This window comes from Rhinatrema bivittatum, chromosome 11 (genome assembly GCF_901001135.1).
Source record: "Rhinatrema bivittatum chromosome 11, aRhiBiv1.1, whole genome shotgun sequence".
Classification (NCBI taxonomy): Eukaryota; Metazoa; Chordata; class Amphibia; order Gymnophiona; family Rhinatrematidae; genus Rhinatrema; species Rhinatrema bivittatum.
In genome coordinates, this window is record NC_042625.1 from 8,426,192 (window position 1) to 8,450,952 (window position 24,761).

A 24,761-nucleotide genomic window follows, 5' to 3' on the forward strand; every position below is an offset into this window, starting at 1 on the left:
TCATCATCATTCACAAATCTATTTACAAGAGCGACTCCTCATGGCTCAGCGAACCTCTCCAACTCTCCCAATCGGCACGCCCTACTAGAGCAAATCTCGCCTGCACCCTTCAAGTCCCACCCCTCAAGAAGGCCCGCCTCTCTGCAACCAGGGACCGTGCCCTATCTATCGCCGGCCCAACCCAATGGAATGCCGTACCTGCCCACCTCCGTCTTGAGCCATGCCCCATGAAGTTCAGAAAAATGCTCAAAACATGGCTTTTCCACCAGGCCTTCCCTGACTAGTCCACGCCCCTTCCCTCCTTTCACCCCCCCCCCTTCTTCGCTGTAAATTTTGTCCAATCTCATATCCACCCTTAATTTTTGTAAATAAGTTATGTATTATCATTTTCAATTCTGTAAATATGTTTTCATATCCCTCTCCTCCCCCCCCCCTTTTTCCTCCCCGCTTGATTTCTGGCTCTTCCTCAGAGCCCTATTTCTATTGTTTATTGTTCCCATGTTTCCCCCCTCCCTGTTCAATGTAATTTCATCCTTTCGCTATGATGTAAACCGATATGATGTGTATTTTAATGTCGGTATAAAAAAGCTTTCAAATAAATATATAAATGTACAGAAGCCATGGTGGTGGTGGGATGAGGGGGAGAGTGAAAAGACCCATTGAGAGCATGTCTGAGGAAACAGAAACCTGCAGAGCTTCATTTGGTGCTCAAGCTGACAAAATGGAGCTTGGAAGCTAGCGACCCAGGGAGAGAGGTTGAGTCTAGCAGTGCATTATTTCGTCTTGGACTGATCCATAGAGGCTAAGTCTGAAAGTCTTCCTAGAGGTGTTGAGAGGGCCAGCTCTTCACAATTGCACACTACATAGCAGTCTACCAGTGGGCTGGAAGAAGGAGAACTTATTTCTGCTGCTTATTTATTTATTTATTTATTTATTTATTAATTTTAAGTTTTTCTATACCGGCATTCACAATATATATCGCATCATGTCGGTTTACAATTAACAAGTGTAGAACAAGAGGTTATAAATAACATTAAATAACATAGATAATAATGGTGATAGTAAATAGTAAACATTAAACAAGTGAAAGTTAAGTGTGGCAGTTACAATAAAACAAGGGAGTAATATAACTTGGAACAGAAGGAAGAAGCTGGGGTTTAAATAGAGAGTACATAAATGCCTATCAGTGCAATAGATCATTGTAAGGTAATTTGGTAAACCAGGAAGTTAGCTTATCATAATGTGATTTATGTCTTCTGTTCACAGTGTGTTCAGGAGGGTGGGGTAACACTGAATTAACCATTTAAAATGTTGCGGTGCATGGAAAGTAATGCATGGAAAAATTGTCATGTGGTGGTAGGAGGCAGATTACTTGATAATATCCTGACCAAATTAGAAGATAGGTCTTTGTTTATAGATCTTGCATTGCAGAATGCAAGCATTGCACCAGACTTGAACAGAAGTTTTCGTACTTGTGTGGAAGCCATGCACTGATGGGGGTAGAAGAACTGTAATGAAAAATAATTATTTGTGTCTGTGTTAGCTCAATTAAAGATATCAAAACATGCAAGGATCCGGTTTCCTCCAGGATTCTCTATCATCTGTTGTCGAAACTGAAACCCACAAAATGTGGACACAAAACTACATATATAATAAAATACACATATATATAATGTATCTAATTTTAATATATTGATCCATAAGCTGCTTTTTTTTTTTTTTAATTTTTATTGAGTTTGTTCACCTGTGAGATGGACACAGGACCATCTCTTATTATGTAGGATGATTATAAATGGAGTTAGAATAATTAATTTCCCTAATTTCTTTTATTTATTGTATTCCACTTTGGGGGAAATAGAGGGGGCAGAAAATCAATCTAACAAAATTAAATAAAATTTAGGGCCTTATTTTTTAAGCTTTCTTCCCCATAGACAGAGAATGGGGAAAAGACCCTAGTAAATCATGCCCTAAGGAAAAATTATGCAAAAATGCTAGAAGTCATGAAAATCCAGTGCGCAAGCTTTTCCAGAGTAGTGGATTATAAATGTGCAGAGATAAAATTACACTAATTGTTTTTTTTGAAGACAAAACTCTAGTTTGCAGATTCTGAATTCAAGCCTAATTTATTATTTGTTAAATAATAAATTAGGTTATTTATTATTTGTTAAATATTATTGATATTTCACTGTTCCTTGTAATAATGTTCATTGGTTGATTGTTATTGTTCAATGTTCTATGTAAAAAAACCCCGGTCTAACCTCCCAGACCAGGGCAACCTTTTTGTTACTTGTAAACCGGATTGATTTGTATTGCATACAGGAATTCCGGTATATAAAAATTAAAAATAAAATAAAAATAAAAGCCTAATAGATATGTGGGTATAATACTGGTAGGAAAATGGCTAGTGTTGTGTTTCGCGCCCGCGGCTGCCCGTGGCCGCGCCCCCCCTACCTGGCCGCAGCGGCGACCCGCCGCGGCAAACAGCCCCAAAGGAAGCCCGGACCCAGGGCAGTTGTTCCTGCGGGCTGGAGTGGGCCCGCGGGGTGCCCCCTCGCCAGGAGCCCTCCTAGCCTCCCCAGGGCTCAGCGTCTTCAGTGCCGGGAAGATTCAAGATGGCCGCCGCCATAGGATCCAATATGGCTGCCATCAACTCATTTGCATTTAAAGGGACCTGGTCCCTTTAACTAGACTCACCTGCTTCCAATGATCCAGAGCAGAGGAAGTATATAAGGAGGCTTCCTCTGCTCATTCCTCGACTTGGCAACGTCTCCTGTGAGCTTTGTCCAGTCTGCTTGCTTCGGTGAGTTCTTCGAGCTTGGCTTCTGCTTTGTCCTCCTGGTTCCTGACTTCGGATTGGCTTACGGTGATTCTCTGGTTCTTGACTTCGGATTGGCTTACGGTGATTCTCTGGTTTCTGACTTCGGATTGGCTTACGGTGATTCTCTGGTTCCTGACTTCGGATTGGCAAGCGGCGATTCTCTGGTGCACGACTTCGGACTGGTGAGCGACGACCCTCTGGCACTCGACCTAGGACTCCTCCAAGACTCCGTCATCAAAGGCCCACCTAAGTCCCAGCGGCCCAGGTCCCTACGGGCTCCTCCTGGGGGGACCGCGGGCTTCCAGGGCGAAGCTCCAGTTGGCCTTTGCACCGTTGCTCTGACCTCCCTAGGTCCACCTAAGTCCCAGCGGTCGGGTCCCTACGGGCTCCTCCCGGGGGGACCGCAGACCACCAGTGGTGAAGACACAGCGCCTCTTCTCGTCTCTTCATCGCCTCCATATTCGCCTCAGCCTCCAGTGCCAAGGGTCTTGTTCTGCCTCGCCACCCGGCGTGAGAGCCTACGGGACTTCCGCAAGGTATTCCATCCTCACGTCGGCCCAAGGGTCCACAAGCCTGAGCAAAACAGCTAGAATGTAACCATAAACAGTTGACAGCAGTTGGTAGCACAGATGCATCAGAATTACAGAAGAAAAGACATCGGATGGAAATAGGGTAAAAAATTTGAAAATTGTAGAAGTCAAAATAGAACCTGGGGAACAAGAGAAATCATGAAATTGCATTGAAATTGTCATAAATCATATATTTCATAAAACACATGAAAAACACAAAACCATGAATTATCATACAAATCGGATATTAGTAATTACACTCATTGGAGAGCTGAATTTACCAGTCTTTTTTGTATGTACAGTGTGCTCATAGCAGGTCATTTCACGAGATTAGGGGTAGGACTTTGGTTTCATCAAAGCTACATAAAAAAAGTATTTTATGAATAATTTAGAAATCATTTAACATAAGATCTCATGTTCTGACCTTCACTTTGCTCAGTATTCTTCAGATATTAAACACTTATTCTAAGAACATAAGAACATGCCATAGTGGGTCAGACCAAAGGTCCATCAAGCCCAGCATTCTGTTTCCAATAGTGGCCAATCCAGGCCATAAGAACCTGGCAAGTACCCAAAAACTAAGCCTATTCCATGTTACTGTTGCTAGTAATAGCAGTGGCTATTTTCTAAGTCAACTTAATTAATAGCAGGTAATGAACTTCTCCTCCAAGAACTTACCCAATCCTTTTTTAAACACAGCTATACTAACTGCACTAACCATATCCTCTGGCAACAAATTCCAGAGTTTAATTGTGCATTGAGTAAAAAAGAACTTTCTCCGATTAGTTTTAAATGTGCCACATGCTAACTTCATGGAATGCCCCTTAGTCTTTCTATTATTCGAAAGAGTAAATAACCAATTCACATCTACCCATTCTAGACCTCTCATGATTTTAAACACCTCTATCATATCCCCCCTCAGCCGTCTCTTCTCCAAGATGAAAAGTCCTAACCTCTTTAGTCTTTCCTCATAGGGGAGCTGTTCCAGTCCCCTCCTAATTAAGCTGGTGAATAGCATCCCTTTTGACAAGCTGTACATGCAAATACAGTATTGAAGTGTGTGTTCATATGACTTTTTAAAAATTATTTGTAGTGACCTAGGCAGGCACTGCAAATTTACTCATCCACTGATATCAGAAACATAATTTGGGCCTTATACTGTTGCTTGCATGAATTTGTGCATGTTCTACGCCTTGTGACATCTGTCCTACATATTTTTAAAGGGGTAAATAAACATGTGGAAAGAGATGAACCAGTAGTTGTGGTGTATTTGGATTTTCAGAAGGCATTGACAAGATCCCGCATGAGAGGCTTCTTAGAAAACTAAAAAGTCATGGGATAGGAGGCACTGTCCTTTTGTGGATTGCAAGTTGGTTTAAAGACGGGAAACAGAGAGTAGAATTAAATGGTCTGTTTTCACAGTGGAAAAAGGTAAACAGTGGCATGCTTCAGGGATCTGTACTTGGACTGGTGCTTTTTAATATATTTATAAATGATCTGGAAAGGGATACGACGAGTGAGGTGATCAAATTTTGTGGATGACACTAAATTATGCAGAGTAGTTAAATCTCAAGAGGATTGTGATGAATTGCTGGAGGACCTTGCGAGACTGGAAGATTGGGTTTCCAAATGGCAGATGAAATTTAATGTGCAAAGTGATGCATATAGGGAAAAATAACCCTTGCTGTAGTTACACAATGTTAGGTTCTATCTAAGGAGTTGTCACCCAGGAAACAGATCTAGGCATCATAGTGGATAATACATTGAAATCGTTGGTTCAGTGTGCTGTGGCGATCAAAAAACAAACAATGTTAAGAATTATTAGGAATGGAATGGCAAATAAAACGGAGGATGTCATAATGTCTTTGTATCGCTCCATGGTGAGACTGCACCTTGAATTCTGTGTGCAATTCAGGTCTGGAGACTTGCAATCTTGCCTCCCATATTTAATTTTTCACTAGTTACTGGTTCTTTTCTGTTAAGTTCGCTTCCTCCCTATTTTCTACTTATTATTCTATCAGTTATCCTGTTACCCCCCCCCCCCCCCCCCGTTTAATGTAATTTCCTCCTTTTTGTTAATATGTAAACCGATATGATGTGTATTTTAATGTCTGTATAACAAAGCTGTTAAATAAATAACTACATCTCAAAAAGGATATAGCTGCACTAGAGAGAGTGCAGAGAAGGGCGACCAAAATAAGGGGCATGGAACAGCTGCCCTATGAGGAAAGGCTAAAGAGGTTAGGGCTGTTCAGTTTGGAGAAGAGATGACTGAGGGGGGAATATGATAGAAGTCTACAAAATGAAAGGACTTGAGGAAGTTAATGTAAATCGGTTATTTACTCTCTCGGTAATAGAAGGACCAAGGGCACTCCATGAAGTTAGCAAGTAGCTCATTTAAAACAAATTTAAGAAGATTCTTTTCACTCTGTGCATAGTTAAGCTCTAGAATTCATTGCCAGAGGACATGGTTACTGCAGTTGGTATAACTGGGTTTAAAAAAAGTTTAGATAAGTTCCTAGAGGAAAAATCCATAAACTGCTATTATGGTAATGTTTAGGTACTTGCCAGGTACTTGTGACTTGGATTGGCCACTGTTGGAAACAGGATACTGGGCTTGATGGACTCTTGGGGGCAGATTTTGAAAGGTACTAGTGCAGCATACATTTGTGCGCGCAACCTGGCGCGTACAAATGTACGCCAGATTTTATTACATATGCGTGCAGCCGCACGCATGTTATAAAATCAGGGGTCGGCGTGTGCAAGGGGGTGCACACTAGTGCATCTTGCATGCGCTGAGCTCTCGGGGAGACCAGCTGGCTTTCCCCTTTTCCTCCCCATCTTCCCCTCCCTGCCCCGCCCCCCCAGCCCAAAAAAACCCCAAACAAACCCCGTACCTTTATCTCATAAGAGGCCTTGCAGAGGCCTCTGGCCATGCCCTACCCTGCCCCTGGACCGCCCATTGTTTCAAGCCCAGGGACTTATGCGCGCCGCCGGGCCTTTTGAAAATAGGCCTCGGGTGCGTAACCCCTCTACGTGCGAAACCCTTTGAAAATCTGCCCCTTGGTCTGACCCATTATGGCATATCTTATGTTACTGTGAACAGATGGCACCACAGTTAGAGAAATGCTTAAGAAAAAAATTAGTCCCATAAAAGAGAATTTATTATCATTTATTTGACACACTTTTCCTGTGAGAAAAGAATGTAGTTACATTTCAGTAGTTATGGAATTAAGTGACAATAAATATAGTTAACAATAAAAAAAACAAAACAAAAAAACCCCCTATATTGACCAGGGAGGCACACGCCTTAACCTCCAATTCAATGAAGAGCATTAAATGATTGAAAAATTTTAATATATTTGTTTACCTTCTCAAAAATACCAATTATTTGATTTTAGCAGGAGGCCTCACCCTGATGATTCTCCACAATTAGAGACATGCTGTATACCATCACCTAAATTGACAAATATATTGGTAGTGGAATTTTATGGGTGGCTGGGGACATGGTGAAATTGACTGTGGAAGAAAAAAGCCAATGGGACTTTGTCTTGGTTCTCCATTAACCAAATACAAGCCATATAATTTTCTAAAATGGGAAATGAGCAAAGGTTTTGTTAGCTTATCTATACCTTAGCAAGACTGGGCCTCCTACTATTAGCAAATTAAGGGCCTCATTTACCAATATCGCATAGGTAACGCATTAAGGGGCGTTTCCCATGCAAATGAGGCTTTTTTTCGTGCAGCGGGGAAACTTCGCGTGCCGCGATGTTTTTGCAAATACATCTTCGCGGTGCACGATAAAACAACCAAAGAAGCATCGCATGAAACAGGCTGTTTCATGACATTTCCAGACAGCCTGTTTCAGTGTTCGAGAGAGAGAGAGAGAGAGAGAGAGAGAGAGAGAGAGAGAGAGAGAGAGAGAGAGAGAGAGAGAGAGAGAGAGAGAGAGAGAGAGAGAGAGAGAGAGAGAGAGAGAGAGAGAGAGAGACGTGCTATAATGTCTACTCCCTAGACAGGTATTTGTATCCCTATGGGAGGCCCACCTAGTAACTCGAGGTGGGGATTAGGTATGAGTGTAGGGGTTTGGGGGCCGCTTTCACATTCAACATGAGATGTACGAACAGAACAGTGGTCTCTTGTGAAGATTTGATGGCCTTCGGAGTGAGGAAACTCACTCCAAGATGAGATTTGGGCAATGTTCTCTCCACCTAGCTTGATGGACACTCTACCTGGGCCAACAACAAGCTAGTTTGAGAGAACATTGCCCAAATCTCATCTTGGAGTGAGTTTCCTTACTCCGAAGGCCATCAAATCTTCACAAGAGACCACTGTTCTGTTCGTACGTCTCATGTTGAATGTGAAAGCGGCCCCCAATCCCCTACACTCATACCTAATCCCCACCTCGAGTTACTAGGTGGGCCTCCCATAGGGATACAAATACCTGTCTAGGGAGTAGACATTATAGCAAGTCTCTCTCTCTCTCTCTCTCTCTCTCTCTCTCTCTCTCTCTCTCTCTCTCTCTCTCTCTCTCTCGAAATGTCATGAACCGTGATAAACCTTTACCGGCCTCTAGCGCACAATGTATCGCAAATGAAAGGGTTGTGGCTATTGGCTGCGTTAGGAGCCACACTAACAGTGCGGCTGTGTCGCCGCACACGATACCTTTACATATACTCCGCCCCCTGAATACAAAAGTAAAACTTCGCAAATCGCGTTAATGGCTGTTAGTGCGATTTGCGAACTTAACTCCTTGGAAAATGACCCCCTAATTTTGCTAATACACAGTGCCTCCTATCCATATCATAGTTTTAGCTGTTAGGTAATATAAGATCTAATATAATTTCAGAAGTAAAAACATGGAAATCAAGGATTCAATGTAAATGAATTAGACATATTTATGCAAATATTTAGCAGATTGTACTGGCTGTCTAGTATTTACCTTAATGTCTATTTTTAAAACAACTCCATTAAATAAATGTATTTTACAGTAGAATGTACAATAAACTTTCTGCTGTTTTTTTCTCCTATGGAGGAGGCACTGTGTGTACACCAACATGGGTGAGAGATGGTGAAAGGAAGTGATAAGCTAAAGTTATTGTTTTGACAGGAAGCCATAACTTTCCCCATGTGTTAACTTGCTGCAGCTTGCATTATTGCCTCTTGTGCTACTGCAGTGTACATATACATCACTCATTTAAAAATGAATGTCTAATACCTAGTGACCACTCTAGTATAGATAGTGTTGGCAGAAAAATGACACATTGTCCTCAGTCTGCCCATTTGTACCTTTCTATTGTGCTGTCATGAGTTTTACTTAATCCGTGGTCTTCTCCCTCTCTGTATGAATTGTGCCACAGGTTTGCTGCCTATAACCTTTACTTGGAAGTCTGTTCTAGTTGCCCTCCATCCTCTTGGTGAAAAAAAACATTTTTTCTTGCATTCCTTTTCAGCTTCCCTTACTTTACCTTCAAACAATGATCCCTATCCTTGAGCTTCTCAGTCTATAGAAAATTCTTGCTTCGGATACTTTATTGGTCTGCTAGATATCTGGTTATTTTTATTATATCTCCTCTGTCTCTTCTTTTATCTAGAAAGCACAGTCTCTCTGTCTGTGCTTTACAGTGCAGACCATGCACCATTTTAGTAGCCTCTTTTGAATTACCTCTACCTAATTGATGTCCTTGTGTAGATTTATTTATTTTTATTTATTTAAACATTTTTATATACCGAAAGTCGTTGGGAACATCACCTCGGTTTACAGATAACATAATGCAGCAACAGGCTTTACAAAAAACATGGAAAAGGGGAATTGAGTCTAAGAGCTATCAATGCAAACTAAGGAACCATGTAAGAAAGGCATAAATATCCAAGCAGGGGGAAGACCAAGAAAGTTATTTACATTCAAAGTAAGTCGCTAAGATCTCTAGATCTGAACACAGTTCTCAAAATGGGATTTCACCACTGACCTGTTAAGAACTAATATGTCTCTCTACTAGTAATAGTTTTTTGTATGCTTCTTCATTTTGACTCTCTACCTTAAAGTGATCAGAGATAATGACCGTAAGGTCTTTTTTTTCCTGTTTTGTTATTGCTAGTTCTTCACCTCCAAAATGGTATTGTATTTCTGCATCCCAAATGCATGATTTAGCATGTTCTGAATGACAGCATTGCTGTCCTACGTTTGATCATTTTTACAGGTTTGTAAAGTCATCTTTCATCTTTTATATTTCCTTTGGCATGTCAACTGTATTGCAAATGTTCATATCTGCAAAACAGGCATGCTTTACCTTTTGACCCTTCCACAATGTCATTTATAGAGACCATGACGAGGACTAGATTTGATTCTTGTGGGACCCATCTGGTCATAGAAATGCAGAAACGTGATGGCAGAAAAAGACCATATGGCCTATGTAGTCTGCCTATCCACACCAACTAATTCAGCTTTGCAGTCCTCCCCACTCCCTCAGAGATCGCCTGTCTATCCCATGCTTTCTTGAATTCAGCTACTACTTTTGTTTCCACCACTTCCGTGGGGAGGTTTTTCCATAAATCCACTACCCTCTCTGTAAAGAAATATTTCCTGAGTCTTCCCTCTTTCACCATCACCCCATGACGCTTTATTCTAGAGCCTCGTTTCCACTGAAGAGGCTACCCACCTGTGCATGGAAACCTTGGAGGTATTTAAATGTTTCTGTCATATCTCCCCTCTTTTGTCTTTCCTCTATGGGATGCAGGTTTAGATCCTTAAGTCTGTCGTCATAAATGAAGACCACGGAACATTTTAATAACCACCCTCTGGACTGGCACCTTCTTTTTGAAATTGCATTTCCAAAACTGAACACAGTATTCCAAATGAGATCTTACCCAATACGGGGCAATATTACCTCCCTCTCCCTTTGCAGCAAAGCATCTTTCTGGCTTTTGCCATCACCTGTTTGGCCACCTTAAGATCATCAGATACAATTGTCCCCAGATCCCACTCTTCTTTCATGCATAAAAGAATTTTACCACTGTATTGTACTTCTTTCTTGGGTTTTGCAGCCTAAACTCTTCATTTTTTAGAATTATATCTTGTCTGTCAGACCCTAGACTATTTATTGAGCTTTGCTAGATCCCTTCTCATGTTTTCTCCATTTTCCTGGATGTCTACTCTGTTGTAGATTTTGATATTATTGGTTAAAAGCCTCTTCCAATAATACTTCTGCAGTGGCATGCAAGAAAATGTTGACAAGAACTGGTCCAAGGACCAATCCCTTAGCACACCATTAGTAATTCCCCTCTCCTCAGACTGAAATTATTCTTTGTCACCTCCCACTCAGCCAGTTTCTAATCCAGTCAGTAACTTTACATCTATACCAAGGGTATTCAGTTAATTTATTCACTAATGTTGATTTGTTGAAGTGAAGATGGGACATTCTAATGCTATTTGGGTTGTGATCAAAACAAATGTGATGCCACATAAAGACACAAATATACAGACCTCTTTAAAGGGAGCTACTCTTGAGTCTAGTGATAATACTAAAATCGAGTATTCATTGAATGTAGACATAAAAAAAACCCCAGGCTTGGGGGGGGGGGGGGGGAGAGGGGAGGGAGAGAACCTTTCCTGCTTCGTTGCCGGGAATTGGAGGTTTCTGAGATTGAGCAATGGGCATCTAGGTGGGCCCGATATGTAATCGGAGCCCACGGATTACCTGGGGGAGGGCCGGCCAGCTGGGCGCGTCGCGTGACGTCATTGGGGCACGCCAATGACGTCGGGGCACGCCAATGACGTCGGGGCATGATCCAGCCCCAGTGGGGGCGTTCCGGGGGCTAGCATCGGCAAGGAGGGGCGGCGCCGATGCGAAGTGCCGCCCCTCCAGGGGGCGTTCCGGCTGCCGGCGTCATCGGCCCTGATGACGCCGGAGCCCGGATCTCCGCCCCTTTGGGGGCGTTCCTGCGGCCGGCGTCATCCAAAGGGGCCGGCTCGGCCTGATGATGTCGGCCGGGGTTTAAAGGGCCGGTGCCTCGAGGCAGCCGGCCCTTTTTCCCTGGAGAGCAGTTTCCCCTCCCTCCCACCCTGTAATGAGTTGTAAGGTGTAATGGAGATAGGAGACGGGGATAGAAGGGAGCAACACAATGTCGCAGTTGGGGGCGGGTACCCGGGCCAATAGGACTTAGGGTAAAGGGATCAGCCTCGGGCTGACAAGCAGATTGCCGGAAGAAAAGGGGGACCACGCCCGGAGGCAGGGCCCCCCTGCTTACTACGCGGCGGGGGGCCGGTGAACGGAAGTCGCCTTGCTTGGAGCGCGGCAGGCGGCGTGGGGTGGGCGTGGTCCCGGCAGAACGTGTGGCAATAAATAGATATATATATGTATTGGCCCGGGGTGGTGGGTTGTTATGATTACGTTGTGTGCTGTTATGGTTAAATAAAAGCTGCGGCCAGTTTTACCCAAAGATATGTTTTGAGTGGTCATTAAGCACTGCAGGTGGGCGAGCGCCCGGGAACAAAGGAAATCACGAGTCCCAGAGTCAATACCTGGATACCCTGCCTGCTACAGGACCCCGAGGACCTTAACTTGCGGTGTGCTGTGGTGTACCACCACCGGTACACCGAAGCTGCAAGCTGAAAGCGCACGCCCCTTATGCCGGTTTTTCTCTCTATCCTTCCTTTAGTTTATTAATGGAAAGAAAAGGAAGGGGAAAACTTTAACAGACTCTACCCCCATCTCAGTTCACGGGCCAATGGATTTACATGTAATTAAAGCTAATTCAACACTTCGTGAATAGAGTACATAATTAGCTGGGATTTGTCTATCCCCAGAAGTGCATCCTAAACCTCAATCTCCTCCAGGTATGCTTATGGAAGATTTTAATATTTCTTTAAATACTTCTCATTCTATTGAAATGACCACTTCGATTGTTCAAGGCGTCTTGGCTCCTTCGCCTACTCCCAGTGATTTAGTGACTGAGAGAATAGAAAATCTGGACAATTTACCAGCTTTGTCAATTGCTATTCATCAGCCTGTCCCTGAGCCAGTTTCCTTAAATTTGTTAAAGGATGGGACAGCCTCGAATATTCAAGATGAACCTGTAGGTTTTTCTTAAAGATATCTGGAGAGTGATTTCTAGGATTGATAATTCCTTAACTAATTCTGTAAATCAATTATCTTTATATACTGAAAAGGCATATCTTAAGTTTTCAGAGTTAGAAAGAAGATCTCTTAAAATGGAATCTGAAATTAAATTAGTCTGGAGTTATATCTGATTTGCAGTCAACCTCAATTGCAGGCATTAAGGATAATTTAATATCCATCAGAGGTGTGAAGCCTTAGAGAATTGCTTGCGTTCAAGGAATTTACCTTTGTTGAATTTTCCTATAATTTGCCTTTTATCTGCGGCTGAGATATTTTAAAAATATGCAAGCGAGATGCTTCAATTTTCAAATGATAAGGTATTTTTACTATCTAATTCTTATTACTTGCCTGTTAAAAAGAGGGGGGAAAACATGGTTGATGGGTCCTTTGATGTTTTGACACCAATAGTAAGTCCTAATAATTCATCATTTTTTGAATCTGATGATATAAGAACTAGAGCCACCTTTTCTGGTTACCTTTGTATTAGATACAGACAAAGATTTGTTTTTTGTCAATACTTTAAGGAGAGTAATTTTTGTGGACAGGAGATACAGATTTTTCCAGATGTTTCTAAGGAAACTCAGTTAAAGAAGCAGTTTCTCCAGTTGAAGAAGCAGTTTTTTGTTTGAAATTTCCATGTGTGTCATTTCTCTTCAAGGTAATGACACACTTATTTTTTCAGATCCAGCAGATCTTGAGAGGTTTCTAATTGACAAGAGCAACCCTGGTTGAAGATTTGGGTTTTGGGAGTTCCTGGTATACTAAATTAAACTTTCTTATTTCCTTATTATTCTCCCAATAATGTGGACTTTTGCATAAATATTGCCTTATTGCTTTAATTTCTTATTTTGTCACTATGAGAAGATACTTTACTTGTCATTCTTTGTAATGATTTGAAATATTATAAAGTGTAAATAAAAAAAAAAAGACCAGGCACAGTACTGTAGATTTGGAAAGTATGTCAAGCAAAGCACAAGGTTGCAATTTTTTGCATTTGAAAAACAGCTTTCTTCACTTTTTTTTTTATTTTTGGTCACAGATTTCTGTTTTTGGAGCAAAATCTTTTGGAGGGAGAAGTGCTGATGAAGCAATGCTCAGCAAGGCTGAATTCATTGATAAGGTTCGTCAGAGTAACCAGGCATGCCATGATGGAGACTTCCACACAGCCATTGATCTCTACAATGAGGCACTGGTGGTTGACCCCCAAAACTGCATACTGTACAGTAATCGGTCTGCAGCCTTCACAAAAATTCAGCAGTATGACAAGGCATTGGATGATGCAATCAAAGCTCGATTATTAAACCCCAAGTGGCCAAAGGTAGGATTATGTTTCCTTATTTGTAAATCTCTTCTGATTCCTCCGGGAAATATTGTTTTCTAGTATGATTTTTACTCTGTTATTTTTATTTTTTTTTGTTCTCGTTTGGGCAGTTCTGAATATTACAAATATGGTCAGATTGTGTTACTTTTCTGAACTACCTCCTACTGTTCTAGCTAGCTGGAACCAATTCACAACGGTTCTATCTATAAATCATATCTGTTTATTGTTCCTATATAGCAGTAATCTGCATAATCTACTGTGTTGCACTGAATAGAGCAGTTCTAGCTGTAACTCTCTGAGCTCCCCAGCTGAAAAAGCAATTTGTAAATAAATGTTGATGAAAGGACAATGTATCTTCTGCAGAATGTGCTTTGTAGTGATATGGTAGAAGAAATTCATGTACACTGAGGCCATATCACATGAGAAAATATTAAAAGATTTTGATGCACCACCCTAATGTGTTTTAAGATACAAGGTGATATGCTGAGTTTACCTTGTACCCTGAAAGTGCATCAGAATATTTTAACGTATATTGTGGACTAGTGTTGTATTTATTAAAATGTTAGGATCAATGTGCATTGTCTCATGGATTTTGCTCATATGTCTAGCTGAAGTTTCAATTAACTTAGAGCTCCATTATCATGTCATCAGGTTATTGGTCAAGCTGGTTTCCCATTAGTTGATGCCTCATGATGTTGACTGAACATCATGCTTTTTGTTGTGAAGTTGCCTGATATCTGATAAATCATTGCTTTATTTTTCTGAATAAGAGGTTATCAGGAGAGGAGCAGAAAAGATGGCTGCATGCCATATTTCTGTCCCAACACATAAACAGTAGACACAGTTCCAGTGCATGTCGAGGACTGGTTTGCATATAAAACCAAGAAATGACACATTTTATTAAGGATAAATGTTTTTGTATGCTTTATAAATTCACTTGGACTTCTTTCCCATGTTTGGCATGTAACTGAGCTTGCTCTCTTTGACTAATAAGATTACAGCATGGTTTCCTAGAAGGTCTCCAGATTGAGAGCAATATTTCTCAGCCCTGTCCTGGAGGCATATCTGACTGATCTGGTTTTCAAGATGCCCATAATGAATATTGCTTGAGATAGATTTGCATACATTGGAGATTCAATGTGTGCAAATCTCTCTTATGCATATTTATTGTGGCTATCCTGAAAACCAGTCTGGTTAGGTGTGTCTCCAAGACTAAGTTGGGAATTGCTGATCTAGGTTTATAACAAAATTGTGGGACAAACCACAAAGAAAAATCAAGCCATAGTGCTGCTATTAATATTACTTTCAGACTGAACAAGGTAGAAACTACAAAACTAGACTGGTACAGATTTTCATATGAGTAATGGTAGAGCTGCCCATTCATGCTGAGTTTCCTCTGTGATCTGAAAACAATACCCATGTCTCTCGCTCCACAGCTGATTGTTTAAAAATGTAATGCAATTCTAAGGCAGTAATGTCACTGTAGGTAGTCTTTCACATACCTAAGTGATGTTGACTGCTTTCTTTGTTTCATTTTAGAAAATTGGCAATTGCTTTTCAATCAGTTTGCACTTTTACATACAATTAATATCCATAAAAGTTGCTTAGAAGTCTCTTATGGGTTTTCAGTCAGTTATTGGAATACAAGTTAGAATTGTGTTTTTAAGTTTCAGCGTACGGCATTATTTATTTGGGGATTTTTTATATACCGCGGCACGTTAAAAAAACATCACCTCGGTTTACAATGAACAATAATTCAGCAACAAGCTTTACAATCAAATGAATTTAGCAAGAAACATAACATATCAATTAAAACCTGTAAACATAGGATAATCAAATTATACAATGGAGACGTACTTAGGGGGGAAGGTTATATAAAGGAAATTATATATAGCTTGGGGTATATATAATAGGAGATATATATAGCTTAGGAGTCTAAGATTAGGGATTAAACTGAAGTCCTGGTTTTCACAATTAAGAAATTTCTCAATAAATAAATAAGACTGCCTGAGCAACAATTTGTTTTTCTTTTTTTGACCTGGCAGATTCCTCCTCCTTCTCTTCCTTTTGGGTCTCCCATGCTGTTGTAATCAGGGCTGAGATCTGGTACCATGAACCTTCATTTGCAATTAGCCTGGGATTTTCCTCCTATTTATATATCCCCTGCCAACTTACTTTAGTCCAGTCATTGCACCAGAGAGCTCTATCTGGAAACCTGCAACTGAGGGCCCTGAATTTGGCCCTTGAGTGATAACCAAAATTCCCTCCTCTCTCTTCTCTCAGGACTGTGAAAGATCCCCCTTCTCAGCATCCCCAGACCTGCCCAACTTGGGAATTGAAGCATGGACCTTCTGCATAGCAGTGCAGCCACCAGGCTGGCCCTTGATTGGCTTTTATATCTGTAGGCAATACTTAACTAATCAAACATTTACAGGTTACTTTGAGAGTGATGTTATCAAAGTATATTAGATTGCATCAAAAATCAATATCTTATTTAAGCATTCCAACATTGCAGCTGTTTGCAAATTTTATTGAATGTATCTATAGTGCTTCAAATCAACTTTTAACAGGGCTGCGTTAACATTGCCCAATATCTGTTGTCAACTGTAGGTGCCGCTAGGAAGGGAGGCTCCCTTTTGCAAAAGTTTAAAACAAAAAATTAGGAAGTTCATACAGATCTCATGGAGCCTACTTTTAATAAACTTGTGCATATATGTGAATCCCACAAAAATTACCTGGTCAGAATCCTCTTGGACCCACTGGTATATCCTAATAGGACATCAGACAAAATGTATTAGGGCCACGCACATTTAGGATTTTAGTCACTGTTGAGCCACCTTTGCTAAAACAAATCTACTGCAAGTCACAGCCAACATTCCATTGTCTAATGCTTCCTACAATCCTAAAAGTGCATTGTCTTACTGCAACTTGTTCTCAGTCCTTCTATAAGCCAAACCTTTTTTTCAATTTTTAAAAATATTGTATATTAAGCGCTTTGGTCAGTGTTCAGTAGTTTGCAGGTTATCTGAATTATTATAATTTCCTGTTTGCAAAGAGGTGTAGAGTGTATGGTTTACATTAAACAGTTATATTTTTCGGGAAGCCTTGCCGGAAGAGCTGCCCGAGAGGAGAGGGGCGCAAGGGACTGAGCCTGGGAGATAGAGAATTGACTTCCGCCCTCCCCACCCCCCGACATCATCTGGGAGAGACAGCTGCGACTATTTAAACCAAGTCGCAGCGTCAGGTCAGTGGAAGCCTTGCCGGAAGAGCTGCCCAAGAGGAGAGGGGCGCAAGGGACTGAGCCTGGGAGATAGAGAATTGACTTCCGCCCTCCCCCCCGACGTCATCTGGGAGAGACAGCTGCGACTATTTTAAACCAAGTCGCAGCGGCGCGCAGCCACCGGCGCGCTGCCAAAGGGGCGCGCCCCTGGGGGAAAATTGCTATCGGACCATCCTATTATAACCAGAACGGATGGGGAAGAAGAGAAAGATGACGCTTGCGGTTTCTACACCAGTAGCAAAGGAAGTAAAGGGCCCTATGGACTACCATCTAGCAAGAAGGGTGAGTCAGACTTCAAGGGAAGTCATTTCTGACATCTCCTTTTCGTCGGGAGCGACAGCTGGTCCCCCCCCACACCAGATACCCAATATGTCTCCAATCAGCGACAGGGCTAGTAATGGTATAACTACCCCAAGTTCGACTGATATAAGAGCTATCAAGGAAAGCAATAATGTTCCATCTGTTCAGGCTCCTAAAGTTACTGTGGAAAGTGGAGATAATTCAGCTGTGCTAACGACTGAATTGTTAATACCCCCAGAACCGGAACCTGAAAGTATTACTCTCCTTGATGTATGGAGAGCTGTTACCAAGATGGAGAGGAATTTATCTCTATCTATGGCTCAATTCACTAATTTCTCAGCCCAGACGAAGGAAATGCTGAAAGTCTATGGAAAACGTATCGAACATATGGAACAAGTAGGGGTTGCTTCGGCAGCACAAATTACATCTCTGCAGACAAGTGGGGCCACTTTCATTAAGGACTCTTTGATGATGTATAAACAAATTGAAGGTTTAGAAAATAGCTTGAGGAGTAAAAACTTACGGTTCTTGAACTTTCCTTATACAAGGTTATTATCAGCACAGGAACTGTTCAAGAAATACGTAAAAGAAATTTTGGGAATACCAAATGATCTGTTGATTTCCAAGATTTATTATATTTCAAACATGAAAAGAGTAGAGGGAATATCTGAAGGTGGAATAGACCAACTATCTGCACAAAGCCCCAATTTGACATCATTTCTTGAAGTGTCACAAGACGACATCCAAACAAGGGCCACATTGATTGTGGCCTTTGGATTGGAGCAAGAGAAAAATTTGGTAATGCAGAAATATTTTAAAAATAGAGGCTTTAAATTCTGTGGTCAAATAGTTCAGGCTTTTCCGGATGTCTCTAGGGCTACCTAGTCAAGAAGAAAACAATTTCTTGAAATGAGACAGAGGGTGGTTTCTATTGGAGCCACCTTCTTTCTCAAATTTCCATGCAAATGTATTATTGTATACCAAAAAAATAAGTTTATCTTTCTTGACCCTGCACACTTAGAAGTTTTTCTTTTAGATAAGAGTGGATGAGGGAAATATAACAGCTTATTGGGTAACGTAACTGGCTAAAATGGATAATGGCTCTAAATATTCAATGTGTGAATTTTTTCTTAGTATTATTTTTTGTCAGATGACTTCCCATGTGGTGGACTTAAAAATTGGTAAAAACATAAATGTATTTTCCTTTACTTTAATGTTCTGAAAAAGTTTGGTTTGTTTTTCCAAAGTATTACCTTTCTTTCTCATTGTAAATGTATTAAGAAATTGAATAAAGTATAAATAAAAAAAATAAAATAAATAAACAGTTATATTTTTCATGGGGATTCTTAACAGTATTTAATCTTTTTATGCTAGACAAGCCAATAAACCTAACCATTTAAAACAAATACCATCATGTAGGTGTCAGTTTAGCACATCTCTTAACACTTAAAGCACTTTAGTTGGGAATCTTAGGGCTTTATGGCATAGGCAGTATGCCAAGAACAAATTAAACAACTGTCATCCAGAGAGCATGAAAATCCAGTACGTTTCTTCACACTTAAATTAACTAGCATTAGTTAGTAATTATCAGTCTGCTATAAGACTTGAGGTGTATATACATATCATATCTCACCAGTGGATAGAGTATTCAGAATGACTGTGTTGTAGATATAAGCAGATATGTTCATTTTTTAAACTACTTTTGCTTAAAAATGTGAAGGGCTTTTATTTAAAAAAAAAAAATAAAAAATTTCTGCATTGAATTGATAAAGGGGGTGCAACTTTCAAAAGTTAGTTATAAATGTATTATCAGTACAATAAAAAGGCATCACCCACAACTTATCTGACATTTTATTTCTATTCTTTTACAATCAGAAATCCAATAAATGAGGCTGCTACCTAGAATTCTCTGTCTGTTCTTGTGGAACAGATTAAAATATTTTAAAATGTGTGCTTGCAATTTATTCACCAGAAACAGACGCATTTCACCAACAGTTTTGATTGATTTGTCTCCTCTGTGGGTATATCTGGTGTCTGTCCGAACTGGTTCACTTCATACTTGACAGGTCATACCCAAGGAGCCGTCATGGAGAGTTGTACTACTTCAACTGAACCTCTTACTTGTGGAGTCCCTTGAGGGCATCTTATCTCCTGTTTTGTTCAATCTGTATCGCTTACTGTTTGCATGATTATTTTGGGAGCTGGGCTTACTTTTTTTTTTTTTTAAAGGTAAGCTATGATATACAGCTATGTGTACCTTTTGAGTAAGAAGAGAGAGAAGTTGGTAAACAAGTTGAATACTTGTCTGAGTCAACTCTCTAGATGAGAGCTACTAATCTTAAACTGAAGCCTTCAAAATCTGAACTACTTTGGAGAAGGAAATGGTCATTTTTTCGTGCTCCCTTCGTTTTGAATGATTGTCAGTTGATGCGTTCAGATTCTGTGAATATTTTGGGAGTTTTGGTATATGCTAAACTTAAAATGACTGATCATGTCTCGGCATTTGTTAATTCTGCTTCATATTACCTCTATGTGGTAAGAGAACTGCGCCCACTGATATCCACACAGGATTTAATTACTGTTGTCCAAGCATTGGTGTTAAACAGACTTGATTATTGTAATAGTGTATATTTGGCACTGCCTAAATATATTCTGCACAGCCTTCAGGTTATTCAAAATAATGCAGAAAGGGTGATTAATGGTCTTCACATATGGAACCATGTGAATTCTTTATGTATTTAGACAGTTTATATACCGTCATTCCATGTATAGATCATAACGGTTTACAAAGTGACATAGCTATAACTCAACAAAGAAAGATTGGTTATAGAGGTGTTATTCATAGGCAGGCATTACTATCTATCAAGTAATATTTTCTAGTACATATTAATAATTGATCTAGTACATAAGGCAAAGAGTATGGGTAATTAAAACAAAATGATAGTTTTCACATCTTAGTCAGTGGGTTGTTTTGATAATCTTGCATTCTCTCATTTGATTTATTCTTCATGATTAGATTATTATCTTTTGTCCTTCTTTGTGGCTCTTTATTATTTACTTATTTATTTAGTTATTTTATATACTGTCGTTTCAAGTTAAGATCGCAACGGTTTACAAAGTAACATTCATTGTTGGGTAAACACAAAGGAATAGATGCCTTAATCTTTTTCAGAACCTTTTATTGAAGTAGAGACGTATTCATAAAAACTGCCCGACTCAGGCCGAGTTTCGCAGCTCAAATGCTGCTGCCTCAGGGGTTTATATAATCCAAGGTCTCAAATGAAAAACAGTAATGCGGTTTCATCAAGTAACAAGTGATTGTATGCCAGCAGTGCATAAACAACTTTGCTGTGATATGATTTGTGAATTGTTGATAATGCCAAGATATCAAGTAGGAGATGCTCAGGGCAGTACCGTCAGCTGGATTTTCTAGAATCTTACTGTGACATCTAGATTCTAGAAAATCCAGCTGACGGTACTGCATATCACAGCAAAGTTTTTATGAATACGTCTCTACTTCAATAAAAGGTTCTGAAAAAGATTAAGGCATCTATTCCTTTGTGTTTACCTGATGGCCATTATAGATCGCCTACCTCTTTGTTTCCTTGGACATTCATTGTTGGGTCATTACATATTTTGGTATAGCACATACTTAATTAAGATACATTTCGGTATTACATCTGATTAAGCAAAATACATAATTTAAGATATATACATTGCAGCACACAAGTTAAAAGTGGCCCATGTGAATCTAGTGTTATATTCTTTTACTTCTTAACTGAGGAAGGGTACTTTGGGTTATTAGGATAGGAATTTTTGATTAGTAATTTACATAGTTGTAGAGGGGTTGTCATGAGCTACTTAGTTCTCTTTTTACTTGGTATTGTTTTTGTTCTTGTTATTGATTCTGCATTCTGTTGGTATTTAAGTTAGATTATAAGCATTTTTAAATAGCCAAGTTTTTAATTCACGTTTGAATATTTTTTCTTTCAGGGATCAGTCGTAATGTCTCCGGTAATGATATCCATAGTTTCAGGCCTGCTGTGGAGAACATGCGATCACTTATTTGCTTCAGGTGTGTGCTGTGGATTGTAGGTACAGTTAATAGTCCTTTGATTTGGGACCTTAGAGTTTATGGTGCGTATGGTTGAAGCATCATGCCTATTAGTCCTGGTTATCATTGTGGATGTTTTTAAAAATTAAGGTTAAAACTTTGAAATAGATTCTGTATTGTATCGGCAGCCAATGGAGTGCTATTAGCAAGGGTATGATGTAGTCAAATTTCCTGGTTCCAATTAAATCTTACCGCTGCATTTTATAGTAGTTGTAATTTTTTTTAATAGGCTTGTTGGGCATTCTAGTAGTAGGGCATTACAGTAATCTATATTTGAGAAAATTAGAGATTGTAGAACTGTACGGAAGTCTTCGATAGTAATGGTTTCAGGTTATATGGGATGCACGGTTTTGCATAATCTGTTGTGATTAATTTATTTGTGTGTTTTCATAGTAACATTTTTGTCTATCTGGATTCCTAATTCTCAGACTTGATCTGAGAATGTGATATCAAAAGTACCTAGGCTTATAGATTGAGGATTAACTATGGATGAATTTCTCCTTAACCAGATGAGTTTGTTTTTTTTGTGTTTAGTGTTAGCTTTAGATTAGACGGTTCTTGCTGTTTTGCCTTAATGTATTTTGAGAGTGTCGATGTTGTATTTTCAAATGATGAGTCAAATGGAATGTAGAACTGATTGTCAGCGTATAAGAAGGTGATTCCTAATTTTGTCAGTGTTTTACACAGAGGAAGCATATAGATGTTGAATATGGTTGCCTATTCTAATGTTTTTAAGTTAAATTATGTGTTTTGAATAGCCATGTTTTTAATTCACATTTACCGTATTTTTCGCTCCATAAGACGACCTGACCATAAGACGCACCTAGGATTCAGAGGGGGAAAATTAAAAAAAAAAAAAAATTTGTGCTAAACCGGTTCTGTCCCCTGGCGTCTGTGCGTCTTATGAAGCAAATTAGGGGAGTGCATAACATTTTTTTTTTCTCCCCATTTTGTTTTCGGGCCATTTCGGTCCATTCCACACATCAGAAAACTTTTGTCTTTCTATTTCTGTGGGAACCCCCTATCTCTCCTGCCCCCCCCCCCCAAGACCTGCCAAAAGTCCCTGGTGATCCAGTGGGGGTCCAGGAGCGGTCCGGAAGCGATCCCCTGGACTTGAGCCGTCAGCTGCCAGTAATCAAAATGGCACTGAAGGCCCTTTGCCCATACTATGTCACTGGGGTCGACCAATGTCAGTGGTAGGCCCTATGACATAGTAAGGGCAAAGGGCCGTCGGCGCCATTTTGATTACTGGCAGCCGACGGCCCAAGTCCAGGAGATCGCTCCCGGACCGCTCCTGGACCTCTGCTGGACCACCAGGGACTTTTGGCAGGTCTTGGGGGGGGGGGGAGGGGTTCAGGAGGGTGGGGGGTTGTAGTAAATTAATTTGGCAGGTCTGGGGGGGTTGTTAGATTTTTGTTTTTTTTTATATTCGCTCCATAAGACGCACAGACATGTTCCCCCCACTTTTGAGGGAAAAAAAAGTGCGTCTTATGGAGCAAAAAATACATTAAATCTCTTTCTACCTGGTAAAATATGTAACGTCTCAGGCAAAGAATTCCAGAGCTTCGGACCCGTTTTGGAAAACATGCGATCTGTTATTTGTGTCAGATGTGTTCTCTTTATTATGGGAATAGTCAATAGAGTTCACTGAGGATTGTAAAGTTGTAGGGTTACTCCTAACAAGACGGTGGTGTTGGAATAAATGATGTTGAATGTTATCGTTAGTACTTTACAATAGATTCTGGATTGTACTGGTAACCAATGCAGTTATTTCAGCGAGGGTGTAATGTGATCATATTTCCTAGATCCTAGTAATAGTCTTGCTGCAGCATTTTGTAATAGTTGTGGTTATAAGTGATTTGCTGAAAGACCTAGTAGTAAGGAGTTTGCAATACAGTTCCGAAGTCTCCTAAAGTTAATAATGATTTCAGCCAATGTAGTATACGCAGCTTGGAGTAACCTGTCTTAATTTACTAATGTGCATTTTCATTCTGAGGTTCTCACACCTAAATCCCATACTTGATTTGAGGGATTAATTTGAAAATTACCCAGGTCTAGGCCAGGTGGTTTAACTCTTGACGAGTTTCTACTCAGCCAAATGATTTCAGTCTTTTTAATGTCAGTTTAAGTTGTAATAGTTCTTTTTGTATTGCTTTCATATAGGTAGAGAGTATTAAAGCTGTATTTCCAAATGATCTGGAGAGTGGGATATAAAACTGTATGTTAGCATACAAGAAGAAAGTTATACCTAGATGTCAGTGGGAGCATGTAAATATTAAATAGTGTTGCTGAGAGAGCTGCGCCTTGAGGGGACAGCTGTATCACACTGGAAATTGTCAGAGATAGGGTTGCCTAGTTTGACTTGGAATTTTCTGTTAGAAATGAGAGAACCAACTGAGAACCCTGCCATCGATCCCAGTGTTAATCATCTGATGACATATAACAGGTTATGGTCCACAGCATCAAAGGTGAATGTTAAGTCAATTAGCCCAAGACAATAAGATTCATCAGCGTCAAGCCCTTGTAAAACTGAGTCCGTTAACGAGAGGAGTAATGTCTCAGCTGAGTGATGTTTCCTAAATTCAAATTGATTTGGGAAGAGGATATTTTGATCTTCCAGGTTAGTGGTCCCCAATCCTGTCCTGGGGGCCCACCAGCCAGTCGGGTTTTCAGGATATCCACAATGAATCCACAATGAATATGCATGAGAGAAAATTTGCATGTTATGGAGGCAGTGCATGCAAATTTTCTCTCATGCATATTCATTGTGGATATCCTGAAAACCGACTGGCTGGTGGGCCCTCAGGATAGGGTTGGGGACCACTGTTCCAGGTGATTTACAAGTTGGGATAATGCTGCTTTCTCAAGAACTTTTGCAAGAAACGGCAAGTTGGATATTGGGCGATAGTTGTCCCAATCATCAGTTCTTCCAGTCTTATGTCTTAGATTTGGTTTATTAATGCTTGTTTAATCCATATGGCATGATTCCTTCTTGTAGTGAATGATTAATGAAGGTAGTGATTGTTGGTTTGATAACATGGTATATTTGTTTCAAGGAACTGGTTGGAGTTGGGTCACGTGGGTGAGTCGCAGGTTTAGTTTAGCAATGATGTGACTAATTTCCAGCTTTGATACTCTGTCGAATATTGACCACTTAACTATGCCATTTGAGTCTTCAGGTGCTTTTGTTGGAGAACAGATAGATAAGTTGAAAAAACAATTCCCTATTTTGTCTAAGAA

At 40.2% G+C, this 24,761-nt stretch overlaps 1 protein-coding gene across 2 annotated transcripts in view; it reads left to right on the forward strand.

The window, feature by feature from the left end:
* The window catches only part of TTC28 (tetratricopeptide repeat domain 28), a 2,190,403-nt gene that overhangs the window by 106,187 nt on the left and 2,059,455 nt on the right, over positions 1-24,761 (forward strand). For both annotated transcript variants that reach the window (XM_029572102.1, XM_029572103.1), the window contains exon 2: positions 13,546-13,824. In XM_029572102.1, the coding sequence (XP_029427962.1) occupies positions 13,546-13,824 (279 nt within the window). The remainder of the gene's footprint in view (positions 1-13,545; positions 13,825-24,761) is intronic.